The following is a 27845-nucleotide window of genomic DNA, read 5'->3' on the forward strand; positions in this document are numbered from 1 at the left end:
ATAAATACTGAACTTTTACGAATATATTTTTATAAATACTGATTACAGTGTGACGATATATCGCAGTCGATTAGATCAATTACTTGACAGTCTTGTGTCTAAATCATAGGTTTCTAAAGTGGGCTATGTGGTAATTCTGACCCCCCAAGGAAAGTAAAGAGGCACTGGAGAGTAAGAGCAGGCACTAAGAAGATTCTAAAAATGTTTGTGTCAAATAGTTATCAACTAGTGGCATCGTCACAATTTATTATGAGTAAATATAGATGTTTTGTTGTCTAAAAACTATAAATCTAATTCAATTTAAACTATATAGGTTTGGTTCTAGAGTAGGGGGCATTGAAAAAGACAAAATAGTCGAGCAAACTGGTTTATTTAATGATATATTCTTCGTTCTCTTGATATTATATATTCAACAAAATTGCTCTTGTATTTTTCATGCATAACCATGAAATCAATGCAATAACTAAACTGAAGAGTTAACATAACTTTGCACATTGTTATGGAAAGAAAACAAATTTGCCAGTGAGAAATCGGTAAGTATTTGAAGTATAATTTGGATATAAATAGATTCAGAGTTCAATCCTCATTTAAGGAAATTTTGATTTTGTTTTAATGCTATTTATTAGATATTTTTTATGAATTGAAAGTCGTAGATTAGAACATCAATGGTTGATTTTGATTGATTGTATTTAAATAGCTTTTAAAATCAAACTATATCATAGCATATATGTATGGAATGAAGTCCTTTAAAGCGAGTTACTATATTATGTTTAAGTAATCAATTTTTAACAAACATATTGTGAATCATAAGTTTATTAAATATTAAAAAGTTATAGGACTTTTCCATTCTTCAGCATTTATCAGTTTACTTGGTATTTATATTTAAAATTAATGTGCATGTAATTATTTTTATGTAGGCAAAAAATTGCAACAACCAAGTCAGTAATAAAATACATACTCTAAGTCCAAATCAGAATTAAGTATGGCATCCAAAACTGAGTAAATAAGTCAACCACTTTATAACTCATCTCTCAGTTGGGATTCACTCAGTTTATGTATATAATTTTCAATAAACTCTAAAATATCATTGTAATATCCCAAAGCTTCAGGAGATTCGTTGCTGTCCGGCCCACCTTTTTTATTCTTCAGCAACTTACTAACAAACAAACTCTGAATTTTATGAAACGTTGCCAATAACTTTTTATCCTTATAATGGTATGTCTTGCACGAGTGCACAAAAGAGGTTATACAGTTAGTGATTTTAACAATGCTATTTAAATCAGTTTTATCATAGTCAAAATATTCTTGAAGAAGCTTGGTAAGTATACCGCAAAATAACGGATTAGATAACTTGTTCACCAGATCGACCTCGCGATATTGTCGTAGTCGTTCCATGCTATCGGGCTTAGATGTATGAAACTCAGAGACTAATTTGTATTCGAGCACTAGATCGTCTAACAATGTAAGTATAAATATTTTAAATTTGAAATAGCTGGGATTATTTGAAAGTAAAATATTTTGGAACACATCCATTCCATGTTTAGATGTTATAAATTTTTGAGCGACCGGGAAACCTCTAGCTAAAGTACCTATAGCTTTGATTGCTCTACCTTTGACGTATTCGTTGTTATCTAATGATAAAATTTTTAATAACAATTCACCTGCATTAGTTTCTAATGCGTATATCTGAACTTTAATATTGTTTTGTAAGCACGCCGTTAAAACTTTTAAAGCTTCGGCTTTCAAAGTGTTATCCGTTCCGTTCAAATGCGGATAGATGATATTTTCCAAGCCTTTGATACGAATGAATTCGTTCGCATTATCGTATTGGTGAACTAAGTATTCTAGATCAGCAAAAATATCTAAATATTCGACTGAAAATTGTTCTACAGTTTCAGTGTCAAGTTTATCTTTAGGATATTGGACGACAGGACGTTCTTTCATTAACTTATCATACTTTTCGAATAATTCATGCATAATATCAAAATCGGTCTTAGCAGAAAGCTTCAATTTAGTAAAATCTATCTCATCTAATGTTTTGAATTTGTTCTTCGACGGTTCTAATTTGTCAGTCGGTAATTTCTTTAGCGACTCCTCCATGCTTTTTGTTATTGTTTTAACGGTCTCTATTTTAATATCACCCATTTCTCCCTTTTTGCTCTCCGATGTGTTCTTTGTCGCATTTTCGTTGTGTACGACCGATAGAGATTTATCCTTAGAACCTTCTCCCTTATCCAACAGTTTGGCTTCGACCGTCTTAGTTTCCAGATTCATCCTCACGTGCAGGCCCTCCGAAACGGATTGCCCTTAGATACACACAAATGGTATTATTAAAAGATTTTCATTGAATATGAAGCGTGGTATAAATGACAATATGAATACCTTTTCTGACCATTTGCCAATCATTTGTGGCCACGAACATGTCCGTGCCATTGTTGTCTCCGATTGTAAAGCAGAAAACAGTGGCGAACAGTACCAGAACTGGATATTGTAGTACCATACCGGCGACGAATCCACGTGCGATTGTCAACAAACGGCTGTCAAATGTCAATTTGCTGCGTAAAATTGGTCTTAATTCAATATAATGTGGGCATGTTAAAATTAAAACAGTGAAATCTTAAAAATGTGCTTTCTCGTACTTCACCATACAAATATTCAATCACCCCCCCCCCCCTTATTTTATAAAAACGATAAATATTTTTGTAACGGATATCGATAACGATTCTGATAACAAAATGGCAGGTATAGTAAAACACTATATCTCTGATCTACTAATGCAATATGAATTATTTAAAGTAAACTAAAAACAAAACTTTTATTTTAAGATAAAAACGAGTATATAATGCATTGGTTTGTTACGTCACCTTTTTTAGAACACTTCTATACTTATTTTATCAAATCATCTAATTTTATCAGTACCCTAGCTAATTATGTTGTAAGATTATATATTGACAAACTTTTACGAGTAAGAAATCATAAATTTGACGTTTTATTGTTGTTATGTATTCAAAATTTTTGTATTCATAAATAATTTTAACAAATAATAAATTTTATCGAAAATCGAAATGCGAATTTTATTCATATGACCGGATGAAAACGCCTTCTTGTCGCATTGAAAATGATTTTTCCCTATCGTCGCTCTCTTTATGTGCTTTCAGCGTAGCTTTAAGATTTGCTGTATTGATAGCAAAACGTAAAGCTACGCTGTATCTCCTCCCACTAAAATGCTATTTTTTATAGCATTTTTAAGGAAAAAGAGAAGAGGGAGGGTAATATTGTTAAGAAAAGTTAAAAACACGTTTAATTTAATTCCTATAGGACATCAAATATAGGCGCATTTTTTTTTGCAAATATATAAGTATTACACAAAGAAACACAAAAGATGCAGACTTTTGATTATGTTTATACAGCAGCTTATCTTATTCCTTATTTATGTAATTTAGCAGATGATATTGAAAAAATTGTGTTGGGTAGTGTGAAGGATAAAAGAGGCAGACTATTTTCAAGGTGAGTAATCCATATTTAATAAATTAAATAAAAATATATCTAAATATAAAATAAGTAATGTTTTAATTTGTCAAATTTTAATTTTAATTTAATACAGTAAAATTATTTATTGCAAATATTTATGTGGGTGATGGGTCGAATTAGTCGGCGTTAAGGCCAATCCTGTTATTTACATAAAAGTATGACTTTAATTTATCTTGCATTTAAACGTCAAATGTAGTTGTCGCTTCGTACCGTTCGGTCGTTCGGTCGTTCTTGAAAAAGAAGAACACCTTTTAAGATGAAGTTCGCCGAGCACTTGACAGCCCACATCACTCCGGAATGGAGAAAGCAATACATCAATTATGAGGTTTGTTTTGACTTTTAATTATTGCACACTGATTAAATTGTTGTTTTGTCCTCGTCTTTAAGTGCCGCTGTACATTTTTTTTATTGTGATTGATGAGATAGATTTGTATCTACGCTTTTAAGGCAAACTATTTGACTATTGTGTCATGTAATTATATACGCAAAAGAAAATATCTGCACTTTTTTGGAAAAATCTACATTTTCAACGTTAATTAAATATATACTGTAAACAATTTCAAAAATTGGCCATTGTACTTGATTGCACAAAGTCATCGACCCGATTGTAGTGATTGCCATAAAGTATATATTTTTGTAAATAAGCGAGAAGGTCACTTTACAATTTATTTTTATTACCAATGACTAATTCTGTGCAACATTTTGAGGTATAGATTATTCTACTATATGTAAAATTTTAGTGACGAGTTATAATGTATGTGGTTAAAATATTAACCACTTTTGAGGTTAAACTAATTGCAATATTTGTATTATTATATAGGAAATGAAGGCCATGCTTTATACAGCAGTGGAGGAGGCGCCCGCTGCTGAAAACGTAGAGCCTGAGATATTATCTAGACATTTTGCAAACTTTGATGAGAATTTCTTTCATTACTGCGATCAAGAACTCAAAAAAATAAACACATTTTATTCAGGTATTGAGTTAAACGCAATAATATTACTAATCTCTATCTAATTTATCTAAATTTATTTATAGAAAAACTCGCAGAAGCCACTAGGAAATTTGCGACACTACAGAGCGAAATGAAACTGTCGTCTGATGGCAGAAAGCTAAAGTCTGATGGAAAAAAGGATGTTTTTCCTCATAGAAAACTTCCAGAGTTGAAGTTGGCGTTTAGCGAATTTTATCTTAGTTTAATTCTACTGCAGAATTATCAAAATTTGAATCACACGGGTTTCAGGAAAATATTGAAAAAGCATGATAAAGTAATATATATTCAGAAAAGATATCTATTGTGAAATATAGTTTTGGTGATTATACAAAATTAAATCGTAAAAATAATAATAATGTAAGAGATTAAAAATTATTACATTGAATATATTCATAATTTTGTGAGCTAATAAGATTAATGAGACTCCTTCCTATGAGTAACTAGAAAATACGTCCTTTATGTTTTTATTTGTTCTAGTATTTATTAATGACATATTCTGATAATGACTACGTCTTAAGGTTTATAGGTTTATTATTTTATAGCATATTCAATTTAAAATCTGACTAATCACTGATATTTATAATGATGTTATCTAACACTGGATTATAATTTTTAATGCAATGCAAAATTTTAATCTAGTTTTCAATATTTTACCTCAATTTTATTATATTTTGCATAAAATTACATGCACATTATGTTAATTACTAATAAATGAGTGCATAGTTACATTAATTACAATTAGTAATGTTTTAACATCTTACATATAAAATAATTTACAATGCAAAATTACAATTTTAAATATGATATTTTTTAGTAAAATACTCCAAAAAAATTAAGAAGGGAATTTATATCAGATAATGGCTCAATTCTTATAGACAAGTTACTTCAAAAACACACCGTTGTAATAGGTACAACAGTGTTTGAAAAGAAAGCTAAAATATTTGCAGTTTTTTATTTGTTTACCTTTTTATATGGTAATTAAAAAATAATAAAATAAAATAACTAAAATGGTTGCTGCATACGTTAATAAAAAAGCTTTCTAATGTAAGCTCATAATAAGAAAATCAATCAATATCGATTCTTATATTACATGTAATTGAATCACAGAAGAGAGTTAGATTATGACTGAAGTAATACCTTATACAATTTATATCTGTGATTCACTCAATAACAGATAACTTTTAAATAAAAACCGTAATTATATTGACATAATAGATAGCTTTCATGTTTGATATGAAATATTGTAAATATATGTACATGTATTATATTAATAAAAAAATTATAGCTTCTCTCTGTGGATGTGGGAGCAAAATGGAGAGCAGAACACGTTGAACAATCAAATTTTTATATAAATAAAGACATTGACAAATTGATAAATGATACGGAAGCGACAGTAATTAACGAATTGGAAGGAGGTGACAGACAAAGAGCAATGAAACGCTTAAGAGTGCCACCCTTAGGTGAACAGCAGAGTCCCTGGACGACATTTAAAGTCGGATTATTTTCTGGATCTTTCATAGTATTGTTAATAGCTGTCATATTATCAGGTAAATATATACCTGCTAGTATGATCCACATAATAATGTATTATTTATAACGTTTCATTATATATTTTAGCATTATTCCACGAAAGCACTGGCCAGAATTTATTAATAGCCGTGCGCCTCTATCGCGGCCCTATGCTGATCATCTTATTCTTGTTCTTGATGGGAGTAAACGTTTACGGATGGCGATCGTCTGGTGTGAATCACGTTTTGATTTTTGAGCTCGATCCCCGAAATCATCTCTCAGAACAACATTTGATGGAGATGGCTGCGATTTTCGGAGTCGTATGGGCTCTCAGCATCTTGAGCTTTCTGTTCAGCGCAAGTTTAAGCATACCGCCCTTCGTCAATCCCTTGTTCTTGACCATCATCATGTGGGTGTTTGTACTTAATCCGTTCAAGATATTGCAGCACGAAGCCAGATTTTGGTTCTTGCGAATATGCGTAAGTTAAGCTAGTCGAGTAAATGTTTGTCGTGTTTTATGTGTTTGTACTGATAGGCGCCGGTTTAACATTTGTGTTAATAGTTTGTTTTTAATTAGGGTTAATGAGGCAGATATGTAAAGAGCGTTATCTTGTGTATTGTGCATTAGATAAATATCGAATTTTGTTTTCGAACTTTACGATGATTATTTTAAGTCGTATTTATTTTGCAGGGTCGTATGGTCGCTGCACCGTTTTTCCACGTTACTTTCGCCGATTTCTGGATGGCGGATCAGTTGAATTCGCTTGTGACGTCATTGTTAGACTTTCACTTTTTGGCCTGTTTTTATATTACAAACGGAAATTGGCTGGAAGCCGGTGGTAAGATACTACAATTGTCTTCTGTAAAATATTAAATTAAATTTTCTAATTGATTTTGTTATTTGGAACAAAATTTAAATTAAATTTAATAACAATAAATAGGAAAAAAATTGATAAAATACTATATGATTTTATTTTATTTTAACATGAAAAAGAAAACGGTTCATTGGATATTTTTAAATCATAAAACATACAATTTTATGATTTGAAGTAATCATATTTATGAAATATGCAGTAGTGTAACTATAAAAATTTCCTAATTAGCTGATCCACAAAATTTAATCATTAATTTAATTCACTTAAATTTATAAGACATTACAAGAAACTGAAAAATAGTTCATCCATTATGTTTATATTTTTTCCAGATAGCCGCCAATGTATGGAGCATTCGTACATAAGCAGACCGATTGTAAATTGTTTACCAGCTTGGTTTCGTTTTGCTCAATGTGTAAGACGTTACCGAGATTCCAAAGATGCTTTTCCGCATTTGGTGAATGCCGGAAAATATTCAACAACTTTCATTGTTGTGTTGTTTACAACGTTGAGAAATTTTTATGAAAGTATGTTCATTTATAATATATGATATGTATGTGTATTATATATCAACATCTTTAAGTTACATAATGCTTTAATTTTAGGTTCTTATAGCGATCCATACGATAATCCGTTTTTATACTTGTGGATGATGTCTCAGTTGATATCGTCTTGTTACGCGTACACTTGGGATCTAAAGATGGATTGGGGTTTATTAGATAAAAATGCTCCACCAGAAAACAAATATTTAAGAGAAGAAATCGTTTATAGTTCAGGCGTACGTTAAATAAACATATATATTTAATGTAACCATTGAGCGTATAAATATTTGTTTTAATGTTTCAGTTCTATTATTACTTTGCCATAATTGAAGATCTCGTGTTAAGATTCATTTGGGGACTGTCTTTTGTAATAACTCAAAACAAATGGGTCAACGGCGAGACGATGGCGACTCTTTTAGCGATTTTGGAAGTGTGTAGGTTAGTATCAAATTTGTTGATTCAATTTAAGTACGAAATTTGCTACAAAAAATGTATTAAATCATGTATTTTAGACGGTTTATATGGAACTTCTTTCGGTTGGAAAACGAACATTTAAATAATTGCGGTCAGTTCCGAGCCGTCCGAGATATATCAGTAGCTCCGATTGATTCGTCTGATCAAAACACTATATTGAGGATGATGGACGAAGAAAATGGCGTTATAAATAGGTATTCTGTGAAATTTTATATCGATGGTAAATGGTGTTATTATAAAATATGATTATTTTAGATATCAAAAGAAAAAGACGCCAAAGAAATCAAAAGATCCTGAAAAGAAAGCTCTCATTAAAAAGGAATCGATCAACGATTTACAGTCAGAGTTGGACACGTCTACAAAAAGATTATAGCTCGTTTTCATAAGCAGAAATATTTTCGTGAAATTATTTGGAATAACATCAAAAAATGTGTTTAATATCAATTTATATTTTCTTATCAAATTGATAAAAGAAATGTATTTTTTTAATAAGTGCTCTAATTGATTTGTATTGTTTATATCTTAAATTAACTTATGCGTCTTCTCAACAATAATTGCAAGGACAAATAGTATTATTTTTACCAAAACTAATTTATTAAATAATTTATTTTTAATTACATTTTAAAGAAGCATATTTTTTTTCTATGTATAATATTGTTAATTAACCTTTTTTATTGTATCAATTATTTTTAATTTTAGAATATTTCATATGCGTCTTTGTAGTATACGTTTCGCCATGATTTCAACAAATAATAATAATGCAATATTGATCGAGATTATGCTTTTTACATACATATATTGCAGTTTATACAAGTATATTATTTTTTAACTACATTCCATGGCTTGTGACATGTTACCTAAATATTTAAGATGGATTGTTAAAAGATAGTTATTGACCTATTTTTTTTTTATAAAATATCATTGATTTTGGTGAAAAAGGCACATTTAAAAATATTCTAAAATTACACGTTCTTAAAAAAAAATCGGTCCATTTAGAATATTAGCATGAATATGTTGACGATTATTTTCAACATGCAAATTTTAGTGTGTATGTACTTATTTCCCATCAGGTGTTTATTATACTTTTTTTGTATTCTAGTCATTAAAATGAATCGTGCCTGAAAATCATTCAGACTCCTAGACATTCGGATAGTAAACTTGCGATGTTAGAAATTGATTTTTATCATAAAATTGCATTACTTAAGAGGTAAATGTATAGAATCACGTAAATTGGTCCGATGTCTTCCACTCAATTAAGAATTTATGACTGATTGGGAACAATTTCAGATTAAAAAAAACTATTTTTAAATGGTGCTTTCATGTGATGTGTATGAAGATAGAGACTATATTTTTAATGTTAAATAAAAATAAATTAGAGAAAAATGTTCTTTTATTTATAAAAAATGTATAAATATTTTTTTATATATTTTACAATCTTCTCAGTGTCTCTGATTCAGAGGCATATTTCTTGTACTTTATTTTCCAGTTAATAATAGTTTTGTGTCAACCATAGTTTATAAACATGCATAAAAGCAACAGCATTTTAGCTCACCGTTAAAAAAAAATCGAGGATAATAGACTAGTGATATGCTGCTGAAATCTCATATCCAGTGCAATTAACGCTTTTAAAATGGATGTTTTTTGTTGTCCTAACAGGTTTTCAAAAGAAAGATGTCGAAGTAATGCATAAGAAATTTTAAAAATATGGCATTACAACACATACCCTGGTGGAAATGTATACCTCTATTGCTCAGCAAATTATAATGCAAAACCACTGCTTGAGCAGGTAGCGAAACCTACAAAAACGACTCACTTGTTTACGAAAATATGTGTGACGTAATACACATACAAGCAATCTTGCAAAAAATAGTGATAATTTCCGCACAGACCACATTTAATTGGTCGAGGGATGCGGGAAAGAGACTAGACAGGAGACTTGTCAATCTCCCATTTCTCCGACACAATATATGCCAGAATGGCGCCTTTTCTCTTAAATGCTACACCAAAAATAGCATTAACGACTCGCAGAGAGCATGTGTCTCACAGCAATAGATACTCTTAAGACCCGAGTCGCTAGAGATTAAAAAGTCATCTGAAGCTGCACCCTCTAAAACCTTACCCTTTGAGCCAGGAACGAGAAAGCTTTTGCAAGGTTTGCCATTTGTATTTGCTAGGCTGCAATGATACCCAAGTAAGCTGTTGTAAATGACCTACTTCACTGTGAATGCGCTGACAGGCGAAAGATGTCCTACTGTCGCGTTGCCAATCAAGTAAGTCTTCTGCTGCCCGCGTAGCTTCAGGGATGCCAGCTGTATCAGCCTCACATACATTAAACCGGCCCAACACAATATTAGTTTATAATTAGTAATAAGTAAAAACTAATTATCTATTTAACTTCTTCACTCGAAAATAAGTTAGCGATCTTGGAAAGGTTGTCTTAATCGAGTTTCGAAGGACCAGTGAAACTCAATGTATATCATCAAACACGTTTATATACACAATGACTGCCAGATGGTTCATAATAAATATAATCGAGTGAGATCGTAGCTCCATGACTGACGGACGAGGCCTTTAGTCATGTCTCAAATAAATAAGAATTGTTATAATAAACAGCAATGAACGAGTTTCATAAACATTGAGGTCTAAAAATCACCTCTGGTAAAAACTGTAGAATCTTATACTCTATAGATTGCGCATAGTATTTTAAGTAAACAATATTCTTCATCTTTATTTGTATGCATTAGAACCCTACTTTTCCCTCTTATACAATAGACAATGGCACTGGTCAAATGATATTCGAATGAGCCGGCGAAAGCACCGCACTTTGAACGCTCTAATTCTTTTTGTGGTCTGTATTTTTGACGTTTATGTTTCACAGTTGTACAACCAACGTAGCAATTAGGTATTTAAAAATTATTTCTAAACTGAGGTGCTTATCGAATAACATCATTTTAAATCTCATGAACTGATTTTAAATTTATTAAATTCTTGATCAAAAGCTGCATCTTAAGAATAAATTAGATATTTTTTGCATAATATCCATCCACGATGCTCAACTCTTTGAAATATACATAACTCCAAAATACACATTGTAGACTATGGGTATTTTGGCTCATATTCTAGTCGCATGCGAGTTGTATTTGTTTCTCTTCATCCAATATTATTGTTACATTCTGGTTATAATAATGTACGCAATAATTAAATGAGTCTTCAATTAGTATTTGTGTAATGCTTATGAATAACAAATAAACAATAGATTATTTTAATTTTTTATTATATAAAAATATATTTTCACAATAATTATGTTAAAATATTTTACTCACAGAAATGTATCTATATTACACACGAAAATTGGACCGTAAATAACATTAGTAAAAAATCAGTGATATAAAATATAAAGGGGAAAAAATATATACTCATGATCATGAATAGTTCTATAGTAATAAGGACTTTAATTGAATTTTATTTATATAATATTCAGTGGGCAAAAAAAAAACAAACTAATTTGTAAATGCTTCGATACTTCGTGACATATTAGAATTTTAAAATCAGTTTAATTTGTTTAAGCCCACCTTTATATAACCCAAAATATTTTTATTTTTTTGTATGCTATTAACTTTATAACATTATTAATATTATATAGTAGTTTTATAAATATATAACATATTAAATAAATATTTCAACAATTCAACAACAATAAATATAATTTTGGGTTATACAAGATAATGTATAAGTTGCTTTACTATTTAAAGAAATCCTTTGCATTAACCGCAATGTTGTATATTATGTCTGTGATTAAAAAAAGGATGTATTCTATTGTTTATTTTAGAACACTGGAATGTATTTGTTTTAAGACCAATATTAACGGAGAATTATTTTCTTAGAGATTGTAAACCTTGCTTGAAAAAGAGAGGCGTCACGGCTGTAGCCATGATGTAAAAGTTGTATTTAAGAATTGTTATTTGTGGAGAATTAGACGTGCTTTAGTTTGGGGGTCGAAAAAATCTATGCTTCTTATGATTAATTTAGAGAATGATTAAAGGTACACTTCTTTTCTGATTGCATAAAATATTAACACAATACCATCGTTGAAACTTTTTTTAAATGTAAAGCGACTTATTGACTATCCAGTATAAATTTCAATGTACGTGAATTATTCTATGAAATATCATTTCCATTGCTAAAATAAATAAATTATAAGATTCATATTTAGATATCTTCTAAGACCATTGAGCTTAAGCCGTGTATTTGTTCTTATGTCCAAATTCGTACTTTAATGCCAGTTCGCCAACTTTAGACTTTGGTAAAATATCTGCAGTCCATTCTATGCAAAATGGCGTAGGAACACTCTGCTGCAATGTCGTTTTGCCGACTTTCAAATACGTCACTAAAGACCCAGGCAAAATTTTAACTGGCTGCCTTGTCTTGGTGATATTTTTAGCAATCAGACTCGGCGTTACTTTAGGCCTTACCGGATCTGGCTTTTCGATTTTCATATAGGTGCTGTCCATTTTTTGCGAAAAGTACTGCACCACTTCCAACTGTACCTATTTAAAACATGCAAACAACGGATTAGTATTTGCTAATATTAGATGAAGTCAAATATTAAAAAAATGCTTACATTGGGCGTATGAAATATTTGTTTAACTTGGTGAATATTTACTATGTTCCATGTGTATTTTGTGAATTTTTGTGATGGTGTATCAGATCTTGTAACTATTGACACAGAGTTGGGTAACCTTTTTTTTGTTGTGTCCTTGCTTATCCGGTCGCGTAAACAATCAAAAAATGCCTGAAAAATAAATTGTATTAAAAAAGAATACAATAAGTAAGTCTTTATTATTCTCATAAGTCATAATGTTTGACATAAACTCATAAATTTAATTCGTTACAAGTTTATATGTTATGTGTAAAACTAATAGCTTCATTTAAAAATAAAATCAAATACGATGCGAAAATCTTATTTCTGAAACTATAAATTGCCAGAAAGTCATAACACTTAATGACAAAATACTAAAACTTCATACATATAAATAAAATTAAACTGAATTTATACCTGCGGTATCTGATATAAGAGTGGATCAGGTTTTCCGTTGAATTGGAAGTGCATTGTATGATTAATTCTTTCCGTAACACTACTCAGCCAATGCGTGAACATAAAACTGATATTTTCCATTGGCAAACTAACATTTTGTACCCTTTTCGCTTTCTTAGGTTTCTGTTCGTTCTTTTTGAGATGTTCTAAAATATCTGGATAATCATTCTTATTTGAGTCAGCATTCGAGCTCGCCGTGCTAACGTTTACGATATTCGACACAACGTTTTCATTGATCATAAATACATTACACAGATCATTTTGATTCTGAACATCTAATATTTGCTGCAGGTTATTCTTCGATATGTCCAGAGACATGATGTTTTTGTTTACTTTTGAGTCATCTAATATAAAATTGATGTTATCGGACACATTACTCTTATTAGCGACGTCTAATTCCATCTTTTCATTATCGCATTCGTCATTTATGCCCAAAAATAGCAATTCATCATCGCAGTCGTCCATAAGTATAGATTTCTTAATTGGATTACTACTCTTTTTATTCTTGTTATTCGGAAAACATTCGCTGAAGTTCTCCTGCTTATTAATCAAATAGTTATACTGCTCCAAAGACATGATTTCTAGCGAATTATAGTCGTCGGTAAGTATTGCTAGTTCATCATTATTAATCTGCGTCATATCGTCATTCAAAAAAATCTTATCAGATCTATCTTCGTTATTATTAATAGATTTCATAATAGATATCTTATTCTTGCTGTTTTCGATCGGCACCTCTTGAACCATGAAATTAGGCAATTTTAATACGTCTGAATTATCCGTCAACATTATCTGTATATCCAAAGGTTTGTCGTCAGATTTCTTAGTGTTTAATTTGTCATCAGTGTGATCGGCTAACATGATTTCTATGTCTAACGGTTCATTTTTGACACTATTGATCGGTATGACGGAGTCATTTTCAAGAAAAACGTCACACATGCTATCAATCTCGTTATCTTTGTTTGATTTAACAAAGATAATGTTTGATTTAACAAAATCGTTCAGCTCTACTTGAGATGATTCTTCTTGAGATTTCCAATCTTGGTCTGTGTGAAACTCCATCATTAACGTATTACCATCTTGTAGTTCAATAGTTTGAGTGGCATACGGAGAAGATGGATCATTATCGATATGCATATGCGAATTATCAGATATATGAACAATACTATTCTCTGTATCGGGGATCGATATTATAAAATCGTTTTTGGACTTTCCTTCTAAAAAGTAAGTAATCAGTCGTTATCGAATCATAGCTTTGGAATTATAATTATACTTACTACTGTCTTCCTTAATTATTTCATATAACGGAGAACTAGGCATAGCGAGCTTTATGAAGTAATCAAACTCGGATGATAAATCTTTGTTTGACGCAAAGGCACACATACACGAATAAAAATGAACACATTTTCCGTTGTATGCCTTGGAGTTTGAATTGATGCTTGATTCGTATCGTTTATGATTGATAGTCTCTTTCCTTCTCACAGATTTTGATGTGAACAAATCACAATTGCAATAATATCTAAAACAATATCAAATATTACCAATCTGTAGTTTTACAATATAATAATATGAACATATGTATATCGAATAATAAAGAACATTTTTCAATACTATATTTCTTAAAGTTTATCTATTTAACTAAAAACTAGCAAAGGAAACATGAATATTAATATCATTATTAAAAATTGTGTTTCGCTAAAGCTTAATTATGAGAATAATAGTTTGTTGAATAGTTGGTAGCATATGAACATGATAGTTAATTTATACATATTTGTTAATTTGTTAGTGAGTTAATTTTACGTATTGTTCCATAATTATTTATTTTATATTGCGTTTATAGTAAATTATAGAAAAAAATTAGTGATTGATAGTATTATTTATAGCAATACAGAGGCTTTTAATATTTTTTTTATATAATTAATATAAACTATTTTTCGTTATGTTAATTTATTTTGAACTCTTTAATTTATTGGCATTAATTTCTAAATAAATCATTTACATGAATTTAATTAAAAAAATATTATGTAATTATAATGCTTTTTATTTATCTTATATATATTATATATGCAAATATATAGCTGACAAGACAGTGAAAGATTGACTACCGTACATATACGGCGATAATCCTCAGAGTTAAGATGCATAGTATTTCAATAAATTCAAGAAGCTATGTCAAAAGTAATAAAATCGTGCCATCGCAGTGGAAACGCTTGGTTATCTAACGTTCATATTAAGACTTTTTATAACAATTTTACGACTTACAATTAGTGAGAATCGAATGAAGCACATACAAACCGAATTTTGACCAATAGGAGGGTGCAAAAACAATTATCACTTCTCAGAAGTCAAAAATCCACGTCAAAAGCAATAAAATCGTGCCGACACCATCGCAGTGGGAACGCTCGTTACCGAGCGTTCCCACTGCGACGACGCCGACACGATTTTATTGCTTCTGACGTGAATTTTTGACTTCTGAGAAGTGATAATTGTTTTTGCACCCTCCTATTGACCAAACTTCAGTTTGAATACAATTTGACCAATACTCTCATATTAAAAGCCTGTAGTAATATCGGTAAGGATAAGTACTTTTTTTTTAAAACATAATGTAATATCGAAATGCAGGCAAACTATGAAGCAATATGCAAGATGCGACATCTATTTGTACTTCTTCTTCCGCTTATTTTTTATTAGTTAGCTTACTATGTATTTTGGACTTGACCTAATGAAAGTTCTAAAACAATAATTAGTTTTAGAACTTTCATTAGGTCATATTGGGTTTGGGTTTGAACAACAAATGGACGTTTTGCAACTATCAAATTGAGTTTTATAGACATTTTAGAGCAGCATTTAATTTCACTAAAACCTATCAGTTAAATTATATTTTCACTAGTAGAAATATAATAACGGGACCCACTTTAAATGGCGAGTAACTCTTTACAAGTGCATAGTCTGATCAAAATATTTTAGCTCGTAGTTTTAACCGTAATTTTGAATATTATACATTTAAAAAATGGCAAAAAACGCGAATTTAGTAAAGCTAAGAGAGCCAATATAATTTTATTGCATATTATTGACTGAATAAATTGGAAATTAGTAAACACGATAGCAATTTTTCTGAAGTGTATACAACTTTTTTATTATTTTTCATTTTGACAGTTACTATCGCTAGTATAAAACGTAAATTTAGCAAATTATAATTAATTAAAAATCTAGACTTGGTGAACTTGATATATTAGCAATTGAGCATGAAGTCCAAAAAATGTGATTACAAGACGTGATTGCAGAATTTGCAAATGTATATGCTAGTAAAAAGGATGTTTAAAACCAATAAGTATATTAATTTCATGCGGGGCAAATTTTTCTAGTTACACCACTTTCAACAAAAACATTCCTGCGATAATATTTTACAGTTCACCTTCTTTCGATTAATTTATGAGGATATTGTGCATCACTATGTGATTATAAATATAAAAAGAGGATATTATTATCTGACTAAAACTAGCATTTACTCATTTAAAAAAAATATATTTATTTTTCTTTAAAAAAAAACCAGCTCAGATATAGTTTTTCAGAGGGGCACTGAAACAATTAAGCCAAATATTAAATTTATACCTTTTCTTCGATGGAACAAACAGCATATGTAAATATCCAAGAGGATGACTTTTGGATTTCTTCGTTTTAATAACCATTACTTGTTGAGAGATTCTTTGTACCAACGGAGAATTGATTTTAATTGATTGCTTCCAAATATCTTCCTTCATTGAATTATTTATTTTCAGCGTTTCTAACATTGAATGTTTGATTGGGAGTGACTCTAAAATAAACACATAATATTACAATAAAAGTAAATAAATAAATTGTATTATTTTAATACCTGCAATATGAGACGTGTTCACAGATTCTTGAATATGCTGACAATTAATAATAAATTCATTACTTTTATCGTTGGAATCATCGTTGGCGTTGTAGAATTGGTTGCAGCTTTTTATATAGCACAAACCGGAGGAAGAATTGCTTTGAACGGAATCGGGCATTATCCAATAGTTTTCAACATCTTTCAACTCTACGAAACCTCTGTAGTCAGGTCCGGTGTTCCTGATTCGAACCGAATATATGGAAGAGTCGGAGTCGGTATTCAGTTTGGATGAAATGACCATGGGATATTGGGTCTCTTTGCCCTTGGGAAATAACTTTAATATTTCTCCACATTCTTTGTTCTTACAAATGGTCGAACGATAGCCATTGTAGATTTTGCATTTGGGGCACTTTTTGACGCCTCTTATTGTACTTCGGGTGATGAAATTGGTAGTCATTTGTGTGTCGTATGTTAGGAAAAAATTGTGAAGAACAACTGGTGTTAACTTGTTTATGTGTTATAATACATGTTTTATTTTAAAATGTGCGGTTGATTAAGAAAAATAAAGACTTTTACAAGACAATGTGTGATCAAATAAATTATTGATTCACTATAGTGACAAATATAACCATCTTCTGTTTGACGTTGACATTTCTATGGCAGTGCTGCCAGTTAAGAAAAATATATTATGTTTTATTAATTATCCACATTAAATAAAATAATTTAAGACGCATTATTATTATTTTTAACCTTTTCGTTACAACATATTTTCTGAAATCATATTTTATCTAAAATATTACAATTCGGCACTAAAAATTATTTAAAATATCTACTCATAATATTTAATTGGTTTGCTGTTCAATGTTGCCATATATTGAATTGACTTGCTGCATATAACATTTTTTATTGTTTGTTTTAGTTATTCTCCAATTTCCCCTGAAACTGCTGACACTACATCACATATGGTAGGCGACTAAATTTAAGACATTAAAACTTTTAAAAATAAACATGTGGGTCTTATTTATATTTATGTATAGATTTTTGTTATGGCCAAAACTTGAGTAGCACTGACGTGACGGATTCTCTACTGGTGATCTTCGACGGGCTCGCACCCCGTATTTTATAAACATGTAGCAACTTTATCGTCAATAAAATACTATTGCAGCGGCTCAATCTGTGTCTAATTGTCACCCGTCAACATCCAGTAGCTAAAAACATATATTTGGGGTTCTAAGTTAAAAAATAAGTCATAATTTAGGTTACATTTTTAGAAAAAATAACTTTTTATCATCACATAGCAATATGTTTACTTTCCAAGACTCCCTTCCATTTTTAGAAAAAAATAATTGAAATAATATAAAAAGACACTACTGAAAATATAATTAATCATAAGTTAAAACAATTAAAAATAACACTAGTACTTTGTTACAAAACATTGCACACAAAAATAAGATACGAAAATTATTAAAGACACAAAAATGCAATAAGCAACATAATTACAACATTTAAAATTTGTTATGACAAAAATAAAACAAAAATACAAATCAATTATAAGTGAGTATACTGATTCAATTAATTGTATATAAAATTATAAAAATTCGATACAACTTTTTTGTACATTTCAATTTTATATCACAAAGTCTAGGTGCTAAATAATTTAAAAATATTAATGCATATACATTCTTGAGAAACAGCATTGTATAAAAAGTAAATACAAATCACAGAATAGAATTACTTTTTATCTTTCTTCTTACTTAATTTCATCTTCACGATTGCATCTTGAATTTTACTAATTTTACTCATCAATTTATTTTTCCGCTTCTCTACTTCTTTTTTCAATTTAATGTCTTTATTATACGCATTTATGACGTTTATATCATGCACGGAATATTGAATATCATCGTTTTTAGGTGCTTTAGAATACGTGGACAATGTTTTATTCCAATTTTTTCGGTATTCTAACGTATCCTCCAAAGCAATCTTTCGTTTTATTATATCAGACACATCCACGGGTGATTTTAAAGACTCTAAAATATAATGAGCATGTGTAAGTATTAGAAATAATATTAAAATATATAAAAGGCACTCACCAGTTAAGTTTATATAATTTTTAATATCACTTATGTGTTTCATTATGACGTTTCTTTTATGATAGAATATCGAATCAGATGAAAATTTCATTATCAATAAAAATATTATTGTGGTCATTATTAAATATAAAGAATATCTGTTAGATTTTAAGATATTCATGATTGATTATTATGTATTATAGTAGTATGTTACTTATACAACAATAAGATATAGCACGAGAGTTTTGTCAAACATGTGCGAAATAATGGTTGGCACATTAGCAACTGAAACTTTCTACAAAGGTATGTTTATTTGTTTCAATAGAGTTATTTCAAAAGTCAGGGTTGAATGTTAAAATATTTTTATTATTAATTAAAATTATTTTTACAAGTCAAAATGTACATTAATTAATATGATTTCATATAAATAATAAACGTATTTTGTATTTTTATTAACAATTAATAATCATGGATGTAATCTCTTTAATAATGTACTTCCAACCATTTTTCCTTCAACAAGAAGCACCAATTTTTCGTTGTAGTAGTATTCTATCAATTCATGTATCGTTTGAAAGTTTGGTTCAGATGCTTTGCTGAAGCCTAACGCTAATCTTCCATCTTGTCTTTTTCTGCAGCCAATGTTATAAATTCTTCCTTGATACATAAGAGTCACTGTATATACATGATTGGGCTGAAATTAAAACATATGTTAATGGAAAGACTATAAATTATATTTATAAACTACAAATTAAAAGTTTACCTGACTGGAGGGTCGCAAAATGAACGTTCCATCAGGTTGACCCTCTAATAAGCACTCTGCTTCTTGTCTTCCTATTTCCATGTAATAAAATTCATTTTCGACCGGTACTGGCAGTGGTCTTTCAGACATGTTCACTTTTGGTACATCCCTTTTTCTCTTGACGCTGTTTCTCAAAGATTCATTCCATCTGTGCAAGGTTTCGAAAGGTTTTTGACATTCTGCAATCCTTCCAGTGTTTGATTTTTGAGTACTTTTTGGTTGATCACACACAGGTTTTTTAGACGTTGGAGGTTTGCTACTTATTATTTTGTTTGTAGCTTGTTGATCGTCGCTGTTTTTGGTTTCAGATTCTTTATTGGAATCACTCGATTTTTCGTCGAATATCGTCATGGTTTGTAAATCTGAAATTTTATAAATATAATATTTTACTGTAGTAAAACTACTCTTACTAAAATTAGGCTATGGCACAATAAATAATGGATTATTTGAATTTTATATACCTCTCTTAAATTATACAATCTGTTTCACGATAAAGTGTGACGCAATACAGAAATGATTTTTCATGATAAAATTTTCATTAAAAATTTTATAATAAAAAATATATATCTACCAGTGAAAATGTTTTTCGATATGATTTCACTGAAATTAGATACTTAAAAAAATATTTTCTGGATAGATTCAGGATTATTTTTTTTAGATTTTATTTGAAGGATTACTCGAAAATTTCTGATTTAGAACCAGGGACGTCATTTCAGCTTGTTCCATGAAGGAGGGGGGGGGGGAGTTCAGAAGTCAGTGGTCGTTTTTTTTAATATTTCGATTTCATTAAAATTCATCGTATTTAATTAAATGACATGGATTTTTCTGGCAAAAGTCAAGGGGAGGGGAATGCCCTCATCTACATAAAATAGTATTTATTGTTTAAAAATAAAAATAAATCGAAAATTTATTGTACATGTGTATTCGTTTGTATTATCGTTACTACATAGTTTTATAAAATATTTATAATTATGAAAAAAAAAATATTCGAAAATTCCTTCTATTTATAAATTATTAAAATAATTACCATACATATATGTATGTATATTCTATATTAAAAAAAATCAATTAATATAGTTAGGAATACAATGCTTTATTTATAATTATTAAAAATATGTACCTTGATTCATTATTTTCGTTATAAAATCAACGATTTCCGTTGAAACACGAATGCTCAGGTTCATCAACAAAGGGCACGTGACTTTCATACACCAGCACATTGTTATTTTTTAATTACTCTGTTAAAGATCACACAACTTATTTGATATTTTATGTCTTTAAACCATCTTCACCACTCTGTATATTTGGAACAAGAGGAAAATCCCGAAAACCGTTCAGACACAACACTCAGCGATTAATAAATTCAATGTGTATTTTCACATTGCTTTGGCACGATTTATACGTTTAGAACGTAAATTTAGGATTCCAACGTATACGTAAGTGCTTCAAAATGCACTTTTGGGACGCACTGTAAATAATCAAATCAAAAGTTCGATCATTGTTTGTAAGCTATATTAATAAAGCTAGAAGCTTTGTGTTATTGTATGTATGTACATATGTTATGAAACTAACTGGAATACTGCTCGTATTATTCGGTAAACACTTTTTTGAAAAAAGATTGTATGAAATGGATCAGGGAGATTCAAATATATAGTAATATTTAATTTGAAAATTATTTTCAAGATCAATAAGAACGCCTCTATAATAAAAATATAAATTAATTTTAAACAACTATCCATAAAATAAATTAATATACCAAAATAGTAGTAAAATTTAATTTGCGATTTAAATCGCAATATATATGTAAATAAAGATTAACCTAAACAGATATATTTAGTAGTAGAAGTTAAATTATTGCAATCCTAGATGAATAAAATAATATAAATTAATAAAATATGAGTTCAACAATTGTGGCTCAAAAATGATGTTTTTCCTTACTTTTTTTAAATGTTTTTCTGTTCTAATTACATCGTCTAGATTACCTTTGAAAAATGTAGTTCTTATCATAGTTGTAATTATATTATATAGTAAATTATTATTTAATTTTGAAAGTTTAAAGCAACTGACAAGGAAAAGAAAAAGAACAATCGTAACGACGCTTACAAAAGTGAAATAACATATTGTCACATGTGCTTCATTTTAGTTGTGAGAAAATAATAAAAGTCTTGAGCTTATATTCGTAAGCTAAATAGAATAATATAATTTGTATAAAGTAATTAACTAGTATTATATTATACCCATACAAAGTACATGATTTTATGTATTCGTTACCTATTATAAATATAATTTATTCATAATAATGTTTTGTTTAATCTAGTCTTAAATAGTTACGTTTTATATAATTAGACAGTATGTTAATAAATTTAGTATTCATATAAAATTATATTATTTATGAAAAAACACAATAAAAAAAAAAATATAAGCAATAATACAATATTTATAATTTTTTTCTTCGTAAGATAAAAATAATTATAAATATATATATATAATTAAAAGTGTTAATTTAATTTTTTTTAAACATATGACATTTATATAATTATTAATAAATTATTTTGTGCATTATTATTTATAATCAATTGATGTCACTTGCAGCTCGGGCCAGTTTTTAATATAATATTAATTTAACAACGCATTTTTATATTTAAAAATTCAAGTTTGATGCCGTGTTTCGAACCCGCGGCCTCTGGGTTACAACTCAAGTCTGTATGAACTATGTTATTTTAACCTTGATCGAGATATTTTTTTATGGTAAAATAAAATAAAAATCCACATACTTGAATCGAATAGTTTAATCATTTCTTCAGCTAGAGAATCCATGATATCTGTGCTATTTGGATTGAAGCACTTTCTGGGTTCCAAATATTCTTCAACCATAATCGAAGGCTTTTTATCTGTAAATATAATATTGTACAATCTAAACATATACCATTTAAATTAATTATACTATACTTACAAGCGGTTTCAGAGTAAAGTATATCAATTTCATTATTTTTCTCAAGAGCATCTTGTGAATTAGCATCATCTAAATTTTGATTTATATACGAGTTAATTATATCAAATTTTAAAGATTCGTATCTCTCATCGTTCACTATATAATTTTCTTCGTCTATTTGCATATTTACCCTCCTACAATTCATATTCGTATCACAATCGTTCGATGCATCATCTTTAACCATTTTTTCAATTATATAAATTTCCCTTTCGACATCAATCTCTAAAAAATCATTATTCTCTTTAGAATAACACTCGTTTTCCATTTCTAAAAAGCTGTCAGTATCTATCTGCTGATAATTATGTAGTAACTCATCGTCGTTATCTATCTCAATTACAGAATCGTTTATGTGCAATATATTATTTCCTTCTATGTAACTGTCTGATATTCTCTTATACGTTTTAAATGTGACATTATCATTATCAGTTCCATTTTTATTGATTTTGCTTATGGGAAATTTTTTAGACCTCAAACTCCAATTTGATTCAATTTTCGAATCTTGTTTTTTAGCTTCTTCCATCTTTAATTCGTCTTTTTTTAACGATGGCTGTCTCCAAATCCTCTTCAATAAACCAGTTTTTTTCTTTCCTCCGCTATTTTTGCTAAAGTCTAATTCTTCATAAGAGTTTTCATCCATAGATAAACGTTTTTGTGCGCGTTCTTCTTTCGATACCTGTAATTTCGTAGACATTTCGTAATAGCCACGGTCGCTAGTTACGTTATCATCTATTTCACAGACTTTTGCAATAAATGAGTCAGAATTTCGCTTCATGGGTAGATATGGATTCGTTTTAGGTTCAAACAGTTTCATTTTTGGACAGTATAAGAAACTTTTAGGCGCTGTAATATCTTTGGGTATCACAAACTCCTGAGTGATCTTGTCTAAATCTTGATTGGACTGATTGAGCGAATCAGTCCTGATTGGGACTTTAGGCTTGATTTTTGGACGTGGTTCTGTATTGTCGTTGCTATCATCTGCGTTCTTCATGTGATCGTTTTTTAAATGCTCTATAGCTGCGATTAACTTTTTAGCGTCTATTTTAGGTCTCCACATTGCGACCACGCCTTCAGACAGAGACTAAAAAAGCATTCATTTAAGATAAAAAACATTCAAGTGGACGATTTGATATAATAAATTAAACTCACCAACAATGCGTTGCCGTCTATGGACTTTGCCTCGCAAAACGGTCTGAACTCTTCAAGATTGTTCTTTTCTAGATATGTCAAAACGTCAGATTCTGACCAACCTCTTACTGTGTTCAATAAAGAGAGTTGCTTCTTGGTTAAATTCATTGTTGATATGTTATTATAACAATTTTGCAGTGTTAACTGTCTTTGTTATTCTTCGTATATGAATGCTGCGAAGTTGGGAGGTTCACTGAATTAGTGCAATTATTTTGACTTTGTGATTGTGACAAGTGTGCGTTGTAAGTGCTCTACATAAGATTAATTTTTATTTTTAATATTATATTTATATTTGTAGATTATCTATTTATTTAAATTATTAAGTTTATAATAAGATGCGTATTAAATATTAAATATTTTTTAAATAATAATACGCGTTGATCTTATATGATATATTAGTTACAAATTACACAAGCCTTTTAATTATATTCAAGTTACTTTAAGGCACAAAAATTGTTGTTAAAACGAGCTAAAAGCGCAATAAACTTACCGTGAAGTACATTTGTTTACGATTCAAGATTTTGAGAAATCAGCATCTTCAAGTAGACCATAAACAACGACTGCTCAGTGCCTTCACGCAAAAAAGGCTATTGCATTCACATACTTTGACAGCCGGTGAAACGCAGAGTGTCATGTTTAGTGTTGAGAATTATCCACCTGTTTAAATTATTATTTATATTAAACCCTTTTTGCCAGGTCGCTAAAACGACGTTTTTTTTGCAAATCTATTAGATTTTATGTTTTACATGTTATTTAAACTTATCTCTCCGTGGAGATAAGTTTAAATTACGGGCTTCGATACTGGCGGTATATTCAGCTCAATTTACCTCATTTTTGTTTACGTGCGATCTTCAATCTCATTCGCATCATATTTTAACGGTGCTTCGAAAGACCAGTGGAACACTGGACGATTGTTAAAATCATTTATTTTGTATTTTATTTCATTTTAAAATATGTTGATGCGCGTCTTGTTGCCAACGGTGATTGACGTGCTTGCATTGATACAAGCATCTTGGCCATAACAACAGTTTTACTGGCCATGTTCTTTACAAACTATTATGGATGGTTCACACACAATAAATATTTGTATCTAATATAATATTTAAAAGGTTCTAAATGTTCATTATTCATGATCATATTCATGATCACAATCATGATCAATTTACAAAAATAACTTGCCCAGTGTGAAGTATAATATAATTGGACCATAAGAAATTTCAGTTTATTATGTTGCGTTCAAATCATAAAAACAGATTTTTGTACTATTTCCATGTAAACAATGAACGTATTTTTATGTGAGAACATTAAATAAACCATAAAAATCGTGGGATTTGGATTGTTATATCTATGACAACTAAAAACTAGATTACATCTGAAATAGTAAAAGAATTTACATAGAAGGTCAAGTGTTTGTTTGTTTACTTATTTAAATGAAATAGTATAAGGAAAAACATGTATTTTAGCACATATTATGACTTGAGTAGTTACACAGAAATATAAAGATTAATCTTGTATTATTTTATATTTGATCTTACAAAGCGTCATAATTAAATGTTTTAAATAAAGAAATAATATTTTTTTTATTGACATATATTGCTTAACATTCCTGCAAATAAAACTCTAATATGTTTAGCATTAAGTGTTACAAACTTTTTTCAAATATTGTAATTTTATGTAATATTTTATAAGTATGTAATTTGTGATGTTAAACAACATATACTTTATTCCATTGGATCTTTAAGATATATCGACAAAATATTATTTTTTAAATTATAAAAGTCAAACTTACATTAAACAGTTTTTAACTGCTTGCTCAAAAATAACGTAGGAATAAAAGTACTTAAATGGGATATAATGTAAATGGTGCAAATAATGACAGAATATGCGCACTCACTTTTATACCCAATTTTCAATTCCATTGTTGCTAGATTTATGCAACTCAGGACGATAATACATGATAAACAGCAAGTCAATTCTAATAAGATATTATCAGATAAAAATTAAAATCACATAGGCTCGTCAAGAATTTAATTTCTCTAATGTTTATAAGCCGTAATGCTACCGTATAAAAATATTTTTAACACCCAAATCTAAGTGTAACGCATGAAATTAATAGTTATTTATAAATTATTTTACGTTCAAGTAGATTAACTTTAAGTAACATATTACGCGTATACGAAGAGGTAAGCAATCATTATAAACGATACGCTCCATCAATTAAGGATACTGACGCCATCATTGTACATTCATACAAACTGTATCAAAAGTTTCTTACTAATAATATAATGCTAATAAAACTAAATAAAATATAGTGAATTATTTTATTTTTATAATAAAATTAATACATTGGATTGTATTTTTTTATATTAAATATATACAGCATAAAATGTATAGAAAATTATTTTGTACGCAATTTATTAAAACATTAACATTATAATATTCTTAAGTTACATACAAACGATTAAACCGTAGTAATAAATATGCATAATAATATTTATGGCTATGATACAGATATAATAATATAATATTTATTTATAATGACACATAAATATTTTTTAAATGCATACATCTATTTATAAATCGATTAATTTATTGCACAATCGTTGTGGATCGTTAAATATTATCTTATACTTAAAATATAATATTTGTATAATATATACATTTTAATAATTAAATATAAAATTAAGTTGTTACAACTGCTTTAAATATGCAGTTTTCTTCATCCATTAGAGCTGGCCAAATAAAAGATTTGATTAAATCTGAGCGTTGATCTGATGAATGGAATCGTACATGTTTATCTGCTCTCATCAATACTGAAATATTTAAATCATTGATAAATATTTTTTTATGAATATATGTATAATATAAAACAAACTATTACCAGGTGTAAAATCAGTATCGATATTCAGAGCAGGTATTTGATTGATCAAAGTCCAAGCAAGCCTACAGCATTCAGATATGTACTGCAAAAGTCCTCCGCATCTTTCAAGGCAAGGGTATTCATGAAGAGTGGATAAAACCTATTTTTATTAAAATTAAAATACTTTAGTATATTATATAGATAAAAAGCTATAGTTTTAATTATAAGGTCTTTTTGTCTGTTAGTTGTGAGTCTTGATATATATATATTTACATATTTTTCGTAGTACGTTTTTACGTCTAGTAAAATCATCGTAAATCGTCTCGTTTATGAATTACTCTTATACGTACCACTGTTGTTGTAAAATATACCTTAAATAATTGCATCATTGACGCCTTTCTCGATACAGTAGAAAGTATGGAATGTTATTGTTTTATTTAAGCAATGTTTTCGACCCTAGCACCTTTGCCCAAAGCGTAGGTACTTGACCTCTAAATACGACCAGAAATGTGTGTAATCATTCGAAATAATTACGTGTGCAGCACGTAGCGGACCGAAACGGTATATTGGATTTTGAGAAAATAACGTAATTTGAACTACGTGTACTTTTAGTTCACGTGATTGTTTTTTTCTCTATAGATTTTAGTCTGAGTTAAAAATATCCCTTTCTTTTCTTATTGTTATTATATTAATCTATCTTCAATTATTTATCGCAAACTTCTCATCCTTGCTCGAATACTACATATTAGAACACCGCTAAAAATATTAAAGAATATACTTGGCTCTGCTGAATAATAGCCGGTTGTCGATCGACTACCTTCACAGCGACTCTTGGTATTTTGTGTGACAGCGAATCCGCATTTGTGCGAATACTCACTTTCAGGGGAGACCCGACAAAGCCGCGCCGGACAATCCCGCGCCGACTAAGCCGCCCCGACATAGCCGCGCAAGACAATCCCGCGCAATACAACCCCGACATTGCCGCGACGATAAAGCCGCGCCCACATTGCCGCGCAAATCAAAATTATAAAATTGAATAAAATGAAAGAATATGTTATTTTTTAAATTCTAA

The 27845-nt window shown here is 29.4% G+C and overlaps 5 protein-coding genes across 6 annotated transcripts in view; 1 reads left to right on the top strand and 4 right to left on the bottom strand.

The window, feature by feature from the left end:
• Nucleotides 1-351: 351 nt before the first annotated feature.
• Nucleotides 352-2549, bottom strand: Sil1 (Sil1 nucleotide exchange factor). Its single transcript, XM_088199576.1, has 2 exons — nucleotides 2383-2549; nucleotides 352-2306 (listed from the first exon to the last, which is right to left on the bottom strand). Exons 1-2 carry the CDS (start codon nucleotides 2498-2500, stop codon nucleotides 1018-1020), a joined length of 1407 nt encoding a protein of 468 aa, XP_088055702.1. The 5' UTR covers nucleotides 2501-2549; the 3' UTR covers nucleotides 352-1017.
• A 1105-nt stretch (nucleotides 2550-3654) lies between these two features.
• Nucleotides 3655-9303, top strand: LOC148228111 (solute carrier family 53 member 1). Of its 2 annotated transcripts, XM_088200242.1 has the most exons (11): nucleotides 3655-3856; nucleotides 4352-4505; nucleotides 4568-4797; nucleotides 5809-6070; nucleotides 6141-6511; nucleotides 6724-6871; nucleotides 7237-7431; nucleotides 7510-7682; nucleotides 7751-7884; nucleotides 7959-8114; nucleotides 8176-9303. In XM_088200242.1, the coding sequence occupies exons 1-11, from the start codon at nucleotides 3788-3790 to the stop codon at nucleotides 8291-8293; spliced, it is 2010 nt and encodes a 669-aa protein (XP_088056368.1). In that variant the 5' UTR covers nucleotides 3655-3787; the 3' UTR covers nucleotides 8294-9303. The 2 variants fall into 2 exon arrangements, with proteins under 2 accessions (XP_088056368.1, XP_088056369.1); XM_088200243.1 differs by lacking the exon at nucleotides 3655-3856 and having other exon boundaries at nucleotides 4428-4505; nucleotides 4568-4842; nucleotides 4886-6070.
• A 1874-nt stretch (nucleotides 9304-11177) lies between these two features.
• On the bottom strand, nucleotides 11178-17529 carry LOC148228112 (uncharacterized protein C2orf42). Its single transcript, XM_088200127.1, has 6 exons — nucleotides 16887-17529; nucleotides 16625-16826; nucleotides 14290-14531; nucleotides 12977-14229; nucleotides 12542-12712; nucleotides 11178-12467 (listed from the first exon to the last, which is right to left on the bottom strand). The coding sequence occupies exons 1-6, from the start codon at nucleotides 17323-17325 to the stop codon at nucleotides 12156-12158; spliced, it is 2619 nt and encodes an 872-aa protein (XP_088056253.1). The 5' UTR covers nucleotides 17326-17529; the 3' UTR covers nucleotides 11178-12155.
• A 1765-nt stretch (nucleotides 17530-19294) lies between these two features.
• Nucleotides 19295-24094, bottom strand: LOC148228113 (uncharacterized). Its single transcript, XM_088200128.1, has 5 exons — nucleotides 23875-24094; nucleotides 22690-23806; nucleotides 22511-22627; nucleotides 19698-20098; nucleotides 19295-19628 (listed from the first exon to the last, which is right to left on the bottom strand). The coding sequence occupies exons 1-5, from the start codon at nucleotides 24019-24021 to the stop codon at nucleotides 19404-19406; spliced, it is 2007 nt and encodes a 668-aa protein (XP_088056254.1). The 5' UTR covers nucleotides 24022-24094; the 3' UTR covers nucleotides 19295-19403.
• A 2128-nt stretch (nucleotides 24095-26222) lies between these two features.
• Nucleotides 26223-27845, bottom strand: part of LOC148228114 (uncharacterized) — a 30420-nt gene continuing 28797 nt past the window's right edge. Inside the window, exons 9-10 of the mRNA XM_088199106.1 lie at nucleotides 26795-26933; nucleotides 26223-26726 (exon numbers count right to left, since the gene is read on the bottom strand). Of these exons, the coding sequence (XP_088055232.1) occupies nucleotides 26596-26726; nucleotides 26795-26933 (270 nt within the window). The 3' untranslated portion in view covers nucleotides 26223-26595. The remainder of the gene's footprint in view (nucleotides 26727-26794; nucleotides 26934-27845) is intronic.

The sequence above is a fragment of the Plectrocnemia conspersa genome, unplaced genomic scaffold, assembly GCF_051122295.1.
Source record: "Plectrocnemia conspersa isolate PC_06_02 unplaced genomic scaffold, ASM5112229v1 ptg000012l, whole genome shotgun sequence".
Classification (NCBI taxonomy): domain Eukaryota; kingdom Metazoa; phylum Arthropoda; class Insecta; order Trichoptera; family Polycentropodidae; genus Plectrocnemia; species Plectrocnemia conspersa.

What these genes read in the sequence shown, in the direction of transcription:
- Sil1 (XM_088199576.1), bottom strand. Translation starts at nt 2,500, where the DNA reads ATGGTACTACAATATCCAGTTCTGGTACTGTTCGCCACTGTTTTCTGC. An exon ending in TTGGCAAATGGTCAGAAAAG is followed by an intron (nt 2,307 to 2,382) that starts GTATTCATATTG and finishes TGTGTATCTAAG; the next exon opens with GGCAATCCGTTTCGGAGGGC.
- LOC148228111 (XM_088200242.1), top strand. Translation starts at nt 3,788, where the DNA reads ATGAAGTTCGCCGAGCACTTGACAGCCCACATCACTCCGGAATGGAGA. An exon ending in AATAGCTGTCATATTATCAG is followed by an intron (nt 6,071 to 6,140) that starts GTAAATATATAC and finishes TATATATTTTAG; the next exon opens with CATTATTCCACGAAAGCACT. An exon ending in GAAAATGGCGTTATAAATAG is followed by an intron (nt 8,115 to 8,175) that starts GTATTCTGTGAA and finishes TGATTATTTTAG; the next exon opens with ATATCAAAAGAAAAAGACGC.
- LOC148228112 (XM_088200127.1), bottom strand. Translation starts at nt 17,325, where the DNA reads ATGACTACCAATTTCATCACCCGAAGTACAATAAGAGGCGTCAAAAAG. An exon ending in TTTGTTCCATCGAAGAAAAG is followed by an intron (nt 14,532 to 16,624) that starts GTATAAATTTAA and finishes ATATTGTTTTAG; the next exon opens with ATATTATTGCAATTGTGATT. An exon ending in AAATATTTCATACGCCCAAT is followed by an intron (nt 12,468 to 12,541) that starts GTAAGCATTTTT and finishes TGTTTTAAATAG; the next exon opens with GTACAGTTGGAAGTGGTGCA.
- LOC148228113 (XM_088200128.1), bottom strand. Translation starts at nt 24,021, where the DNA reads ATGAATTTAACCAAGAAGCAACTCTCTTTATTGAACACAGTAAGAGGT. An exon ending in GATTAAACTATTCGATTCAA is followed by an intron (nt 20,099 to 22,510) that starts GTATGTGGATTT and finishes ATAAAATTTCAG; the next exon opens with ATTTACAAACCATGACGATA. An exon ending in TTTTGCGACCCTCCAGTCAG is followed by an intron (nt 19,629 to 19,697) that starts GTAAACTTTTAA and finishes TTTTAATTTCAG; the next exon opens with CCCAATCATGTATATACAGT.